The following is a 12336-nucleotide window of genomic DNA, read 5'->3' as shown; positions in this document are numbered from 1 at the left end:
AACCGTCTGCTACGAGAACCACGACCTTGCGTGACCCTGCTTCCGGGCTTTTCTTTTTTCAAACTTTCAAAACTTCGAATTGTACTGATCTTGTCTTGATGAAAAAAGAATTATTTTATGATTTAAGAATGTTTGTGTAACAAGCTGTCAATTTATTATTTAGATTTTAAATGTTAGATTTAGCGCCAAAACGCACCACGGTCCGATTGTCTCTGACACTCTCTCCGCAAAATTAATTCTTTGAAAATTGCTCGCTCTTTACGTAGGGCACCTAGGATGTTCCCGTTTGGTGAGCGTTCAAATGGAAGGGTGTTTGTACTGTGTGTAAAAACCTGACAGTATCTGTGATGGTTTACGGGAGGCGTACTGTGCCTTTAATGACTTTGGTCATTACAAATCTGAAAATTGTAATTAAAATTATTTTTTTATAAAATGATCCAAAATTACGTTCATTTAATTATTCATCATTTTCTGATTCTAAAAACATATAAATATGTTATATTCGGATGAAAAACAAGCTCTGAAAATTAAAAATATAAAAATTATGATTAAAATAAAATTTCCGAAATTGATTTAAAAACAATTTCATCTTATTCCTTGTCGGTTCCTGATTCCAAAAACATATAGATATATGTTTGGATTAAAAACACGCTCAGAAAGTTAAAACGAAGAGAGGTACAGAAAAGCGTGCTATGCAGCACATCGCAACCACTACCGCGCTAAACAGGCTCGTTAATTTCACTGCCTTTTGCACGAGCGGCGGACTACGGTCATTGTGAAAAAATGCAGTACGTTCAGTTTCATTCTTCGAGTTCCACAGCTTGACTAAATGTAGTAATTTTGCCTTGCGCAACTTGTTATTGTTATAAAATGTAGCCTGTGTAAATGTTAAGTATATACAGTGAAAGTAAAAATGTCATTGTATTCCATTCTGTGAGGAAGTCTGTTGCTGTTGTGTAAAAGAAATGAAAGATAGCTTTTAGGGTTGGATGAATCTTTAGTTCACATGCTTGAAGGAAAATTTCCATTGCATTCAATTCTGTGAATAGTTTTGAGGGAACTAAAAGGCGTTATTTGAATGATTTTCTGATTGTCAATTTTCTGTACTGAACAACAGGTTGACTTCGCCAACAACAAAAGTCCCAGAAGGCCACGTTCAAATGTGAATTCAAACTCAGGGATGAATCGTCAAGAGCTTCCATTGAGGTGAGTTGGAACCAGTGATGGCGCTAGTATTATTTCAAACGGGTACGCACACTTTTATGATGCAAACAGTCCAAAAAAAACCCGTAGGCTGGTCATTTTAAGCAGTAAGAGTCCAACTCAAGAGTACTGTTGGGTTTTTTTTGCCTGCGAAAAAACCCGCTAGTTTTAAAAATCAACTGGTAGGTCATACCGGCAGCTAATTTTGTTCCGGTATTTTCTCATTTCAACTGATAAAATACAGGGGTGGGAGTAGTTCAGTATAATTACGGAATTCCGTGTAGCAAAAATTAAAATAAAGGTGAGGAAAAAAACCTGAATCCTAATCGTGTCTATTTCGGTTTTGCAATTTCCGATTCATAAAACTGAAGATACTTCCGGAAATAACATGCTGTCCGCCATTTTTGTCTCGAGTGAAACCTAGACATCGCGAGCTGGGTTTACTTATTAAGATGGAGCTAATTACCGATGAGTCGAAGACACGAAAAATCGACCAGAGCTTACATAAAAACAAGTGGAGGAACGACGGGATGAACTTGGTGGACGATTTAAATCGCCCATTTAGAAAATGGCTTCGCAAAACTTCCGAAGTGGGCTCAGCCTGGTGTTTAGTTTGCAGCAAAAAAGTTGTCTACAAATCGAACGGGAAAAAGTCAGCTGAAATTCATGCCAGAGATACAACCCACGTGGAGAGGTTGAATGCGCTTCAGCACACAACACTTCCTGCTGCTGAACCCGTGATGGCTGCCTCAAAACAAGACTGCTTAGTTGATGCCAAAGTAAGGACTTGTGCATTTTTAGCAGAACACAGTTTACCATTGTCACTGGCACCGGACTTGATTTCCTTTTGCCTAAAGCTTGCAACTGACACACCAACATTAGACCAACTGTCCATGTGCAGAAAGACTGCGACTTACACAATGACCCATGGTGTTGCTGCCTCTTTCAAAGATGATTTGTTTGACACACTGAGAGAAAACATCTTTTCTCTAAGCCTAGGGACTAATAAAATGTAGGTTTCTTTTCAAGGAGAGGACTTACGTGCCTTAAAAAGTTCAATTTTGCCCCCCAGACCCCCCACCGGGGCGTAGCCCCTGCAACCCCACCAAGGGCCGTTGGCCCCTGGACCCCAATTTTTTTTTCAGTTTAGCTCAGATTTTTTGCTCCCACCCCTGAAAATAACAGTAATTACCGGTTAACGCCAATACTGTGGAACTGATCAGCTAATTGGTGCTAAGATGGAATATCAGGGATTTTACTTTTAGTCTGCTGTTCCTTTTCTGGTAATACAAGTGTAACAGTGTAATCCTCATATCATTTGCATGAGACCAATGGCTGACAGAATGATAAGAAATATTTGTTCGGTATATTTTGTGTGACGACTTTTACAATGTTGTGTTCGAATGCTGGAAATGTATTTCTGAAAAAAGGGGAGCAGTGAAGCTGTTCTTTCTCTTTAAGTGTGTTACATCTGGACTTGGAAATGTAGTAACATCTGGACTTGGAAATGTAGCACCACAATGGTATTTTCATGAAGCTGTATGCAAATGTTTTCTCCATTTTATGAATGTTGTATCACATTTTTGTCATTGCTTACTGGCTCAGCATTTGAATTTAGATTTTTTTTTTATTTTTTTTTTTACAGAATAGTGGTTGGCAGTGAATATGTTGGTGCTATCATTGGAAAATCTGGACAGACAATCAGAAACATCACACAACAGAGCAGAGCCAGGTATGTATGGGTGAGCAGGGGAACACACTGCAGTGCTTGTACTTTCAGCTTCAGTATGTAGAAAGGGATACCAAAGTAATGATTTCATTTTTGGATTTGATCTCTCATGTGAATTATCTTGTGTAATTCCACTTCTCGTAGTTTACCGAAACTACGTGATTTGTGAGATGCGCACACCGCCGGAAACACGCCATTCCCGTACGACTTCCGGCCGCCATAGCAGCTTCTCCAAAACCTGTCTTACTTTATCAGGTTAATCCTTCCTTTTAGGGTCCTTTTTTCCTAACTTGACTGATTTATTCCTTCGGTTAACCATTCGTTTTGACCTTTGGTAAGTCTATTTTCCTTATTTGTTGTCGCAAATGCTTAGAATTGGTTCGAACAATGTTGGACAGCACTAAATCAGTGCTTGAAGTCCAAATCCACGCGGATGAAGTGGATCAATTGTTAGACTTGCCTTGTTCAAGTCAAAAGGACAAACATGTGTCAAATAGAAAAGAAGAGAAGAAAAAGGATGAGAAAAAACCTCGGTGTGAGGCAGTGACCATTCCAATCAGCGATTGGAATAACATGAAAAAACAAAACGACCGTATCCTAGCGCTGCTAGGTCAGGGACAAGGCCAGATCGAAGGCGAATCGCCTGATGATTCGAAGATGACACAAAGACAAAAGCGAAAAGCAGAATCACAAGAGACTGGAGACGAATCTGATTCGTTCGAAGATTATGATGATCAAATATAATCGATGATCAGAGTGGAGGAGGGTCAAACTTGTGGTCAAACTTGTGGCACTAGTAATTCTGACACAGAAATGGCACAAATAGAACAAGAGTTCGACAATGCTGAAAAGCTTGCACCAGAAATACCGGAAGGTATCACGAAGCTGGTTGATGAGACCATGGCAAAAGGTCAAATTTCAGAAGAAAAAATGAAAGAAAAAATGAACAAGTATGCCAGACCTAAAAACTTGAAGGTTGTTGTTCCAAAGGTCAATCCGGAGATATGGTCAATACTTGACCGTGCAACAAGAGGTGCAGATTTGAAACTACAGCAGTATCAGAAGGCGCTGTGCACAGCGACCTATGCACTCATTAACATATGGCAAACCATACTGAAAAGTGCATCACCCGAAATTCGGGGACTGATGAAAGGTGTAGCAGATTCTATTGCACTTGTACAGAAAACAAACCATGATCTGTCAATCGACAGAAGGGGGAAAATCTCAAATGCTCAACTGAACAAAAAGTACAAAAAACTTGGTTCAACAGAAGTTCCAATCATGGATATGTTGTTTGGCAATGACCTGAAAGCTGCATGTGCAAACATTGATACAACAGCTAGAATGGGCCTGGGTCTCAGTCAGTCAAGTGGAGTAAAACTAAAAGGTCAAAAGTTTTTTCCATAAAACAACCCCTTTGCAAAAAACGATTAAAATTGGAGGCCAAGAGGTGCAGGAAGAACCTGGACACCAAGAGGCAGAATGAGAGGGAGAGGACCTCACCGTGCACGGGGCAGAACGAACTACCGCGGCAGCGGACGAACAGAGTGGCAACAAGGCCAGCAGTAGCTCCGCTACCTTCTCCATCAAAATCTGTAAGTAAAGATACAATACCTAACCGCCCTTTTGAAGCAGGTAGACTGAAAAAGTCTGTTCAAAAATGGGAAGAAATAACATCAGACCCATTTATTCTTGATATGGTGTGCGGTGCTGATATTCCAATAGATGATTTTTCTGATTTAAATTCTGAAAATCTGTCTTACTTGAAAAATCAAGTACAAGGAAATCTATGGACAAAAATGGATTTGGAAGTTGAAAAACTTATTCTTGGGAATTATTGAAAAATCGGTGCATCAGGAAGATGAAATTATCTCCCCTGTTTTCATGGTCCCAAAACCTGATGGCTCCTACCGTCTCATTTTGAATCTAAAAAAGTTTAATGATTCAGTACAATATGAACACTTTAAGATGGACAATCTTACGTCAGCAACTCAAATGATGATAAGAGGCTGCTACATGGCTTCAGTGGATCTCAGACATGCATACTACTCTGTACCAATTAAAGCAGAATGCAGGAAATACCTCAAATTCATTTGGAGAAACAAACTTTATCAGTATACCTGCTTCCCAAATGGACTAAGTAACTGCCCTCATTATTTCACAAAGTTAATGAAATCAGTCTATGCCACACTCGGATCACAGGGATATTTATCCACTTCCTTTATTGATGATAGTTATCTGCAAGGTAATTCTTTTGAAGAGTGTGCAGAGAATGTGTCAAAGACAGTGAAACTACTCGATTCACTGGGATTTATTATCCACACAGAGAAATCAGTCCTTAAACCCTGCAAGAAACTGAGGTACTTGGGGTTTCTTTTAAACTCTGAAGATATGACAGTTACTTTACCCCTGGAAAGAAAGAAAAAAGTTGTGCTCGCATGTTCAGAACTCAAAAGAAAGATGATGACCATAAGAGAACTGGCACAAGTTATAGGCCAGTTGGTAGCAACTTTTCCAGCCGTTCAGTGGGGCCCACTGTTTTATAGGAGTTTAGAGAGACTAAAATCCACATCGTTAAAATCTTCTGCAGGAAATTTTGAATCGCTGACAAGCTTGACAGATAAGACAACAGAAGAACTAGACTGGTGGATTGAAAATTTAGATTCATCTTTCTTCCCCATTGAAAAAACTAATCCTGAAGTTGAAATCCAGACGGATGCTGCAAGCTCAGGTGGTTGGGGAGCTGTTTGTGGTCAATTTAAGACTGGAGGACGATGGTCCAAAACAGAAATGAACTTGCACATCAATGTTCTGGAAATGATGGCAATTTTGTACGCTTTAAAAAGTTTCAAAGAAATGATCACAGGAAAACATGCAAAAGTCTTGACAGACAACACATGTGCAGTCTCCTATGTATCCAATATGGGAGGATTGCGTTCTCCAGATTGCAATAACGTTGCAAAACAAATTTGGATGTGGTGCGAGGAAAATGGTATTTGGATATCAATTTCACATATCCCAGGAATACTGAATACAGAAGCTGATGTTTTGTCAAGACAATTCAATGATCGTACTGAGTGGAAATTGAATCATGATATTTTCTGCAAATTAAAAGATCGTTTGCTGAAGCCAGACATCGATCTATTTGCATCACGATTAAATTTTCAGATAAAACCATTCGTGTCCTGGATACCAGACCCAGAAGCCTTAGACATTGATGCCTTTACCCAAGATTGGTCAAAATGGTTAATATATGCCTTTCCGCCTTTCAGCTTACTGCAGAAAGTGCTCAACAAATGGCAGAGCGGAAGGAATCTTGATCGCTCCAAAGTGGCCTACGGCAGTATGGTACCCCCAGATGTTGAAAATGCTGACACAAGAGCCTGTTCTTCTTCCAAAGGGAAAGCTTACCATCCATCTACCACATACGCAAGATGTGCATCCGCTCCACAGAACTCTGCAACTTCTGGCTTGTCGTTTATCAGGAAATCCTTCGAAGCAAGAGGAGTTCAAGGTGAGACTTTCCAAGTTATCGGGGCATCGTGGCGACCTTCAACCAGACAGCAGTATGCCTCCTACCTCAGCAGATGGAGCAAGTTTTGTGTGCAGTGCCAGTGCGATCCCCTTCGTCCGACTATAGATGAGGTGTTGCAGTTCTTGACTAAGCTGTATGAAGATGGCTTAGGATACAGTGCTATAAACATGGCAAGGAGTGCACTATCTGCAGTGGTTATTCTACCAGACAATAAAACAGTAAGATGTCATCCTTTAGTAATTCGATTTATAAAGGGAATCTTTGAACTGCGTACACCACAACCAAGATACAATGAAACTTGGGATGTAGATAGTTTTGCAGTTTTTCAGAAACATGGGTGAAAATTCTGAACTTTCATTGAAGGATTTGACTTTAAAATTGTGTTCCTTGTTGTTGTTAATTACTGCCCACAGAGTGCAGACAATTCATTTGATCAGGTTGAAGAATATTTGTTTTCATGATGATGGATGTACAATTTACATAACTGAAAAGTTGAAGCAGTCTAGACCTGGTTTTCACCCAAAACCTTTGCAGTTACCGTTTTATACAGAAGACAAAACTTTGTGTGTGGTGACTTGTCTTCGACAGTACATTAATAGTACTGTAGAATTCAGATGTCAGAGTGATGAGACTGACCAGTTACTTTTGTGTTACCAACAGCCACATGGACCAGCGGCGAAAGACACCAGAGCTAGGTGGCTAAAAACTGTCCTCATACGCGCAGGAATTACAAATGTTGCACCCCACAGCTTTCGGGGCACATCATCTTCAGCAATGTTCAAGTCGGGTGTTGCTGTTCAAGATATTTTGAAAGTGGCAGGCTGGTCAAATGTATCCACTTTCAAGAAGTTCTATAACAAACCACTGGAAAGTAAAGATAAATCAAACACTATCTTGAACTATTATGCGAAAGTGGGAATATAAATCTTCCAGCTCAGTAATTATGTTTGATTACATTCTGATAATTTGCATTGGGCAAGTTACAAATTCAAGACAAGGGAGCTAACAAATGGAGATCTAGAGACAATTATCTCCCTGTCTCCATGTGAACATAAATGGATTCATGGACAATTGATCCCTTTGTTTCAACTGGGTTGTCAAAATGCATGGATGTCTTTATTAACTGTAAACAAGTTTGTTTACTTGCTTGTTGTGTTTATTGGTTTTTTTGAGTCACTTGAGAAAAAGTGAGTCAATATAACACTTACCTCGACAGTACTATTCTTGCACATTATCTATTATAGGCCGAAAAAATTGGACAAAACGCTGAGTGGGTACAATTATCTCCCATAACCATGCGCCACCGTGGATCCCAAGCACTGTCCGAGTGCTTCCCCCTTACAGGATGTAGGTGGCGCGTCCTCTTTCTTTTTTCGCGCGTGTCAGACCGGCTGTGTTTCTGCTACGCTCCCGGATTATTTTGGACTAAGAGGCTCCTTTTCTGTGTGGACTATCACCTGTTGGATTATTGTGTGTTATTCCACTTCTGGCTTGAGGCTACGTTGTGTTTCCTTCAACTTGTGCCTCCGTTTTTGTGTGGCGGACTCGGCGTGCCTCCCGTCCTACTTCGTGGTGACCGGTCGTCTGCTTCTCGTTTCGCCGCATTCACTTGAGTATTGACCTAAATTTTCTTTGAATTTTGTTAATTCTCGGTCTTTAAGGGTACGTACAGGGCGAGGTAGGATGTCTCGTCCTGTTTTGGGCTCTGGTTCTACGGAACCAGAGTCTGCCGGGGGCAACCCTTCTCCGGGCGCCCAGCGTCATGTTTTACGCACGGAGAAGGGGATCTTTCGGCGCTCCGACTCTCCCTCCCCAAACGCTTTGCGTTTGCGGCGAGGGAGGGCGGAGAAAGCCTGTTTGAGCAAGCTCAATGCGAGCTTGCTCAAACAGGCTGGGCTTGAGCCTGGGACTTCGGGCGGGGCTGCGCCGTCGAAGGTTCGGGGAAGTTCGAGGGGAAAGAAAAAGCTTCTTTCTCCTTCTCCTTCAGTGGAACAGGCTTCCCCCCCTTCGACGCCGTTGTCCGGCCCTCAGTCTCAGGCTTCAGCTCCTCCCGGTTTCAAGCCTGGGGGGAAGGTTTCCTTCTCCCCCCTGGCTCGAATCCGGGGGCAGGTCGATTCCCAACCCTCTTTGGGGGTTGGTGAATCCGATCTAGGGGCTACTGGAGAGACTCAGGTTTTGACAGCCAACGGCCATACCACGTTGAAAACACCGGTTCTCGTCCGACCACCGAAGTTAAGCAACGTCGGGCCCGGTTAGTACTTGGATGGGTGACCGCCTGGGAACACCGGGTGCAGTTGGCATTAAAATCTTTCTTTTTCCGGTGCCTCTCCTGTGCCCTCCTCGGTTTCCACCGCTGTGGAAGCCAGGAGGGACACGGGTCCTCCTCTGAACTCCCTCGCTGGGTCGTCTGCTGCTGTTTTGACAGTAGTTTCGGCCTCCTGGGGGGGGAGATCGGAGGAGATGACGGGGTCTCTGAATTCCCTCCCCGCTGGGGTTGGGATGCGAATTGACCCCGTTCAGGGCGGTCCTGTGGGGGCAGGGGTTTCAGGCTTCGTGCCTACGACCACTGCTACTACGGTTCCCTCTGACGTCCGTGTGACTGGTGGCTGTCCCTCTTGAAACGCTCCGGCCGACTAGTTACTGGACGTGGAGGTGTTCGACAGAACGTGGTACTTCTGTCGAATGGTCAGGGCGACGGGAACATTGTTTCTGTTGCTCAGACCGACACCTCCGACCGGACCGTCTTGACCCCACGCCATTCCTTAGCGTCTGGTGTTCGGGTGACGGATGGTCCGGACCAAGGGTCCGGAACGTTCCAGGCTTACGGGTCGGGATCGAACCGGACCCACGGGTCCCGACTGGACTTGACCTCCGGGTTTGGTCCGGACGGGACCCATGGTACGGGACCGTACCGGACCTTAGGGTCCGGTGCGGGACAGTACCTCTGGCCCTTGCCGGACCCCCCGGACCTACGGGTCCGGATGGTACGGTACGGGACCAGTGTTTCGGTCGGGACCGGACCACCCGACCACCTCTGTTGGTCTGGGTGGTCTGGCACCGAACCGGAACACACCGGACCTACGGGTCCGGAGGGTACGGTACCGGACCAGTGGTCCGGTCGGGACCGGACCACTCGACCACCTCTGTTGGTCCGGGTGGTCTGGCACCGAACCGGACCATGCCGGACCTACGGGTCCGGATGGTACGGTATGTCCACGTCCGGACCGAGCCACCCGAACACTTCTGTGGGTACGGATGGTTCGGTACCGAACGGGACCTCCGGATGGTGCGGGACCGGACCGAATCTACGGGTTCGGATGGTCCGGTACCGGACCACCCGACCACCTCTGTTGGTCCGGATGGTCTGTCACCGAACCGGACCATACCGGACCACCGGACCTACGGGTCCGGATGGTACGGTAGGTCCACGTCCGGACCGAACACTTCAGTGGGTACGGATGGTTCGGTGCCGTACGGGACCTCCGGATGGTATGGGACAGGACCGGAACACCGGACCACCCTACCGGATCGGTCCGGACCACCCGACCACCTCTGTTGGTCCGGATGGTCTGGCACCGAACCGGACCTACGGGTCCGGATGGTACGGTATGTCCACGTCCGGACCGAGCCACCCGAACACTTCTGTGGGTACGGGTGGTTCGGTGCCGAACGGGACCTCCGGATGGTGCGGGACCGGACCGGACCTACGGGTCCGGATGGTCCGGTGCTGGACCGGTGGTCCGGTCCGGACCGGACCACCCGACCACCTCTGTTGGTCCGGATGGTCTGGCACCGAACCGGACCATACCGGACTTACGGGTCCGGATGGTACGGTGTGTCCACGTCCGGACCGAGCCACCCGAACACTTCTGTGGGTACGGATGGTTCGGTACCGAACGGGACCTCGGGATGGTACGGGACCGGACCGGAACACCGGACCGGAACACCGGACCACCCTACCGGACCGGTCCGGACCACCCGACCACCTCTGTTGGTCCGGATGGTCTGGCACCGAACCGGACCTACGGGTCCGGATGGTACGGTACGTACGTCCACGCCCGGACCGAACCACCCGAACACTTCTGTGCGTACGGATGGTTCGGTGCCGAACAGGACCTCCGGATGGTACCGGACCTACGGGTCCGGACCTACGGGTCCGGATGGTCCGGTGCGGGACCACCCGACCACCTCTGTTGGTCTGGATGGTCTGGCACCGAACCGGACCACCGGACCTACGGGTCCGGATGGTACGGTATGTCCACGTCCGGACCTAACCACCCGAACACTTCTGTGGGTACGATGGTTCGGTGCTGAACGGGACCTCCGGATGGTACGGCACCGGACCGGACCACCCTACCGGACCGGATCGGCACCCCCGACCGGACCGGACCATTTCTTTTCTGATCAGACCCCATGGGTTCCTGTTCAGTCTATAAATGGCGGGGGTTCGTTGGCTGGGCTGACCCAACAGTCGCAGGGTTGTTGTTTTTCTCCCCCTTCGGCTGCTGGAGACGTTTCGTCTTTGGGGCAGGGGTCTTCGCGGCCTCTTGCTTCTGTGGGCGTTTCTTCACAGCCTGCTTCATCGCTTTCGGCTCTTCCCCCTCAAGCTCCCTACACTCCTGCTTTTGAGGAGTTGTCGGGAAGTGAAGAGGAGAGTGAGTCGGAGGACGATAGGGAGGAGGATCAGGGTCGCCCTGAGGTTAACACTGAACCTCTACCCTTGCCGGTTTCTGATGGAACTTCCGAAGCTATGCTTCGTACTTTCCAACAGTACATGACAGACATCACGCGGCGTCTTGACGTCACGGATGCCTCTCTTAAGCGTCTGTCGTCTAGTGTTGACACACAGGACGTGGACCCGGGGTCTGAGGACGAGAGGCAGGAGGCTCGTCCTCGCACAGCTAGAAGGACGTTTGAACAGTTTCAGGACGTCCTTCCCTGAGACGCCCTCTCGTCCTTTGAGTCCGCTTCGGCCCGGGCGCGGGAGGCTCACGCCGCGTCTGCCGGCGGCTCGTTTTATGAACGATCCGGCCGCCGGCAATTCGCGTTCCACCCTAGTCTAAGTGCCACGGTGGAAGCGGCAGCACATCGCCTGAGGAGTACAGATTCACGTGCAAACGCGACCTATGTTCCTCGGGAGGACGCGGGTTCAGTGCCATGCTTTCCTTCGGGAGGCGCACCTCCACTGTTTCCTCGTGTCCAATCTGTTTCGTCCCTCCCTTTTCCCTTTGACTCTCGAACTCTCCCTTTCCAGACTTCGAGTGTTTAGGGTGGGACTGACGGTGATGTGTTCGTTGGGGAGGTGCCTTCGGTCAAGAAGGTGGAACTGAGCTCTGCTTCGTTCCACAATCTTGAGGCCACCGTTTCTTCCACAGTCGAGGCCCAATCACAGGCCTTGACATGGATGAGCACGCTGTCCACACTGTTGGACCCTCCCAATCGGGCAGAGTCCGATTCCACTCGGGTCCTTGACACGGTTCGAGTGGATCGGGCTTTGCATGCCGTGCGATCGTGCGTGACGTCTGCGGCAGAATTGGCCATTGGAACACGGGTCCACTTTATTGGCCCTGTTCCGTGATCATTTTCTGCCTACTTCTATAGTGCCTCCGGATATGAGGAAGAGTCTGAGGAACACGTTTCCTCAGCCTTCTTCCCTCTTTCATCCGGACACTGTTCGTTCTGTGGTGGAGTCCACACGCCAGAGGAACACTGATTCTCTGATGGTTGGCCTCGCTGCTTCGGCGACGGCGGCGGGGAGTAAGAGAAGTGCTACAGTCACCTCCAGCTCCCAGCCTCAGAAGAAGAAGAAGAAGCCAGTTTCACTGCCTCCTTCTTCCTCCTCTTAGGCGCCTGTTGCGTTCCCAAGCAA

The 12336-nt window shown here is 47.2% G+C and overlaps 1 protein-coding gene and 1 non-coding gene across 8 annotated transcripts in view; both read left to right on the top strand.

The window, feature by feature from the left end:
- Positions 1 to 12336, top strand: part of LOC138981855 (insulin-like growth factor 2 mRNA-binding protein 2) — a 46169-nt gene that overhangs the window by 11980 nt on the left and 21853 nt on the right. For all 7 annotated transcript variants that reach the window (XM_070354968.1, XM_070354966.1, XM_070354970.1 and 4 more), the window contains exons 6-7: positions 1118 to 1206; positions 2849 to 2935. In XM_070354968.1, the coding sequence (XP_070211069.1) occupies positions 1118 to 1206; positions 2849 to 2935 (176 nt within the window). The remainder of the gene's footprint in view (positions 1 to 1117; positions 1207 to 2848; positions 2936 to 12336) is intronic.
- Positions 8649 to 8767, top strand: LOC138983403 (5S ribosomal RNA). Its single transcript, XR_011461139.1, has one exon. It is a non-coding gene; the product is annotated as a 5S ribosomal RNA (ribosomal RNA).

This window comes from Littorina saxatilis, linkage group LG12 (assembly GCF_037325665.1).
Source record: "Littorina saxatilis isolate snail1 linkage group LG12, US_GU_Lsax_2.0, whole genome shotgun sequence".
In the NCBI taxonomy this organism is placed as follows: Eukaryota; Metazoa; Mollusca; class Gastropoda; order Littorinimorpha; family Littorinidae; genus Littorina; species Littorina saxatilis.
The sequence above is the reverse complement of the archived record's forward strand: the minus strand, read 5'-3'. Positions and strand labels throughout refer to the sequence as shown.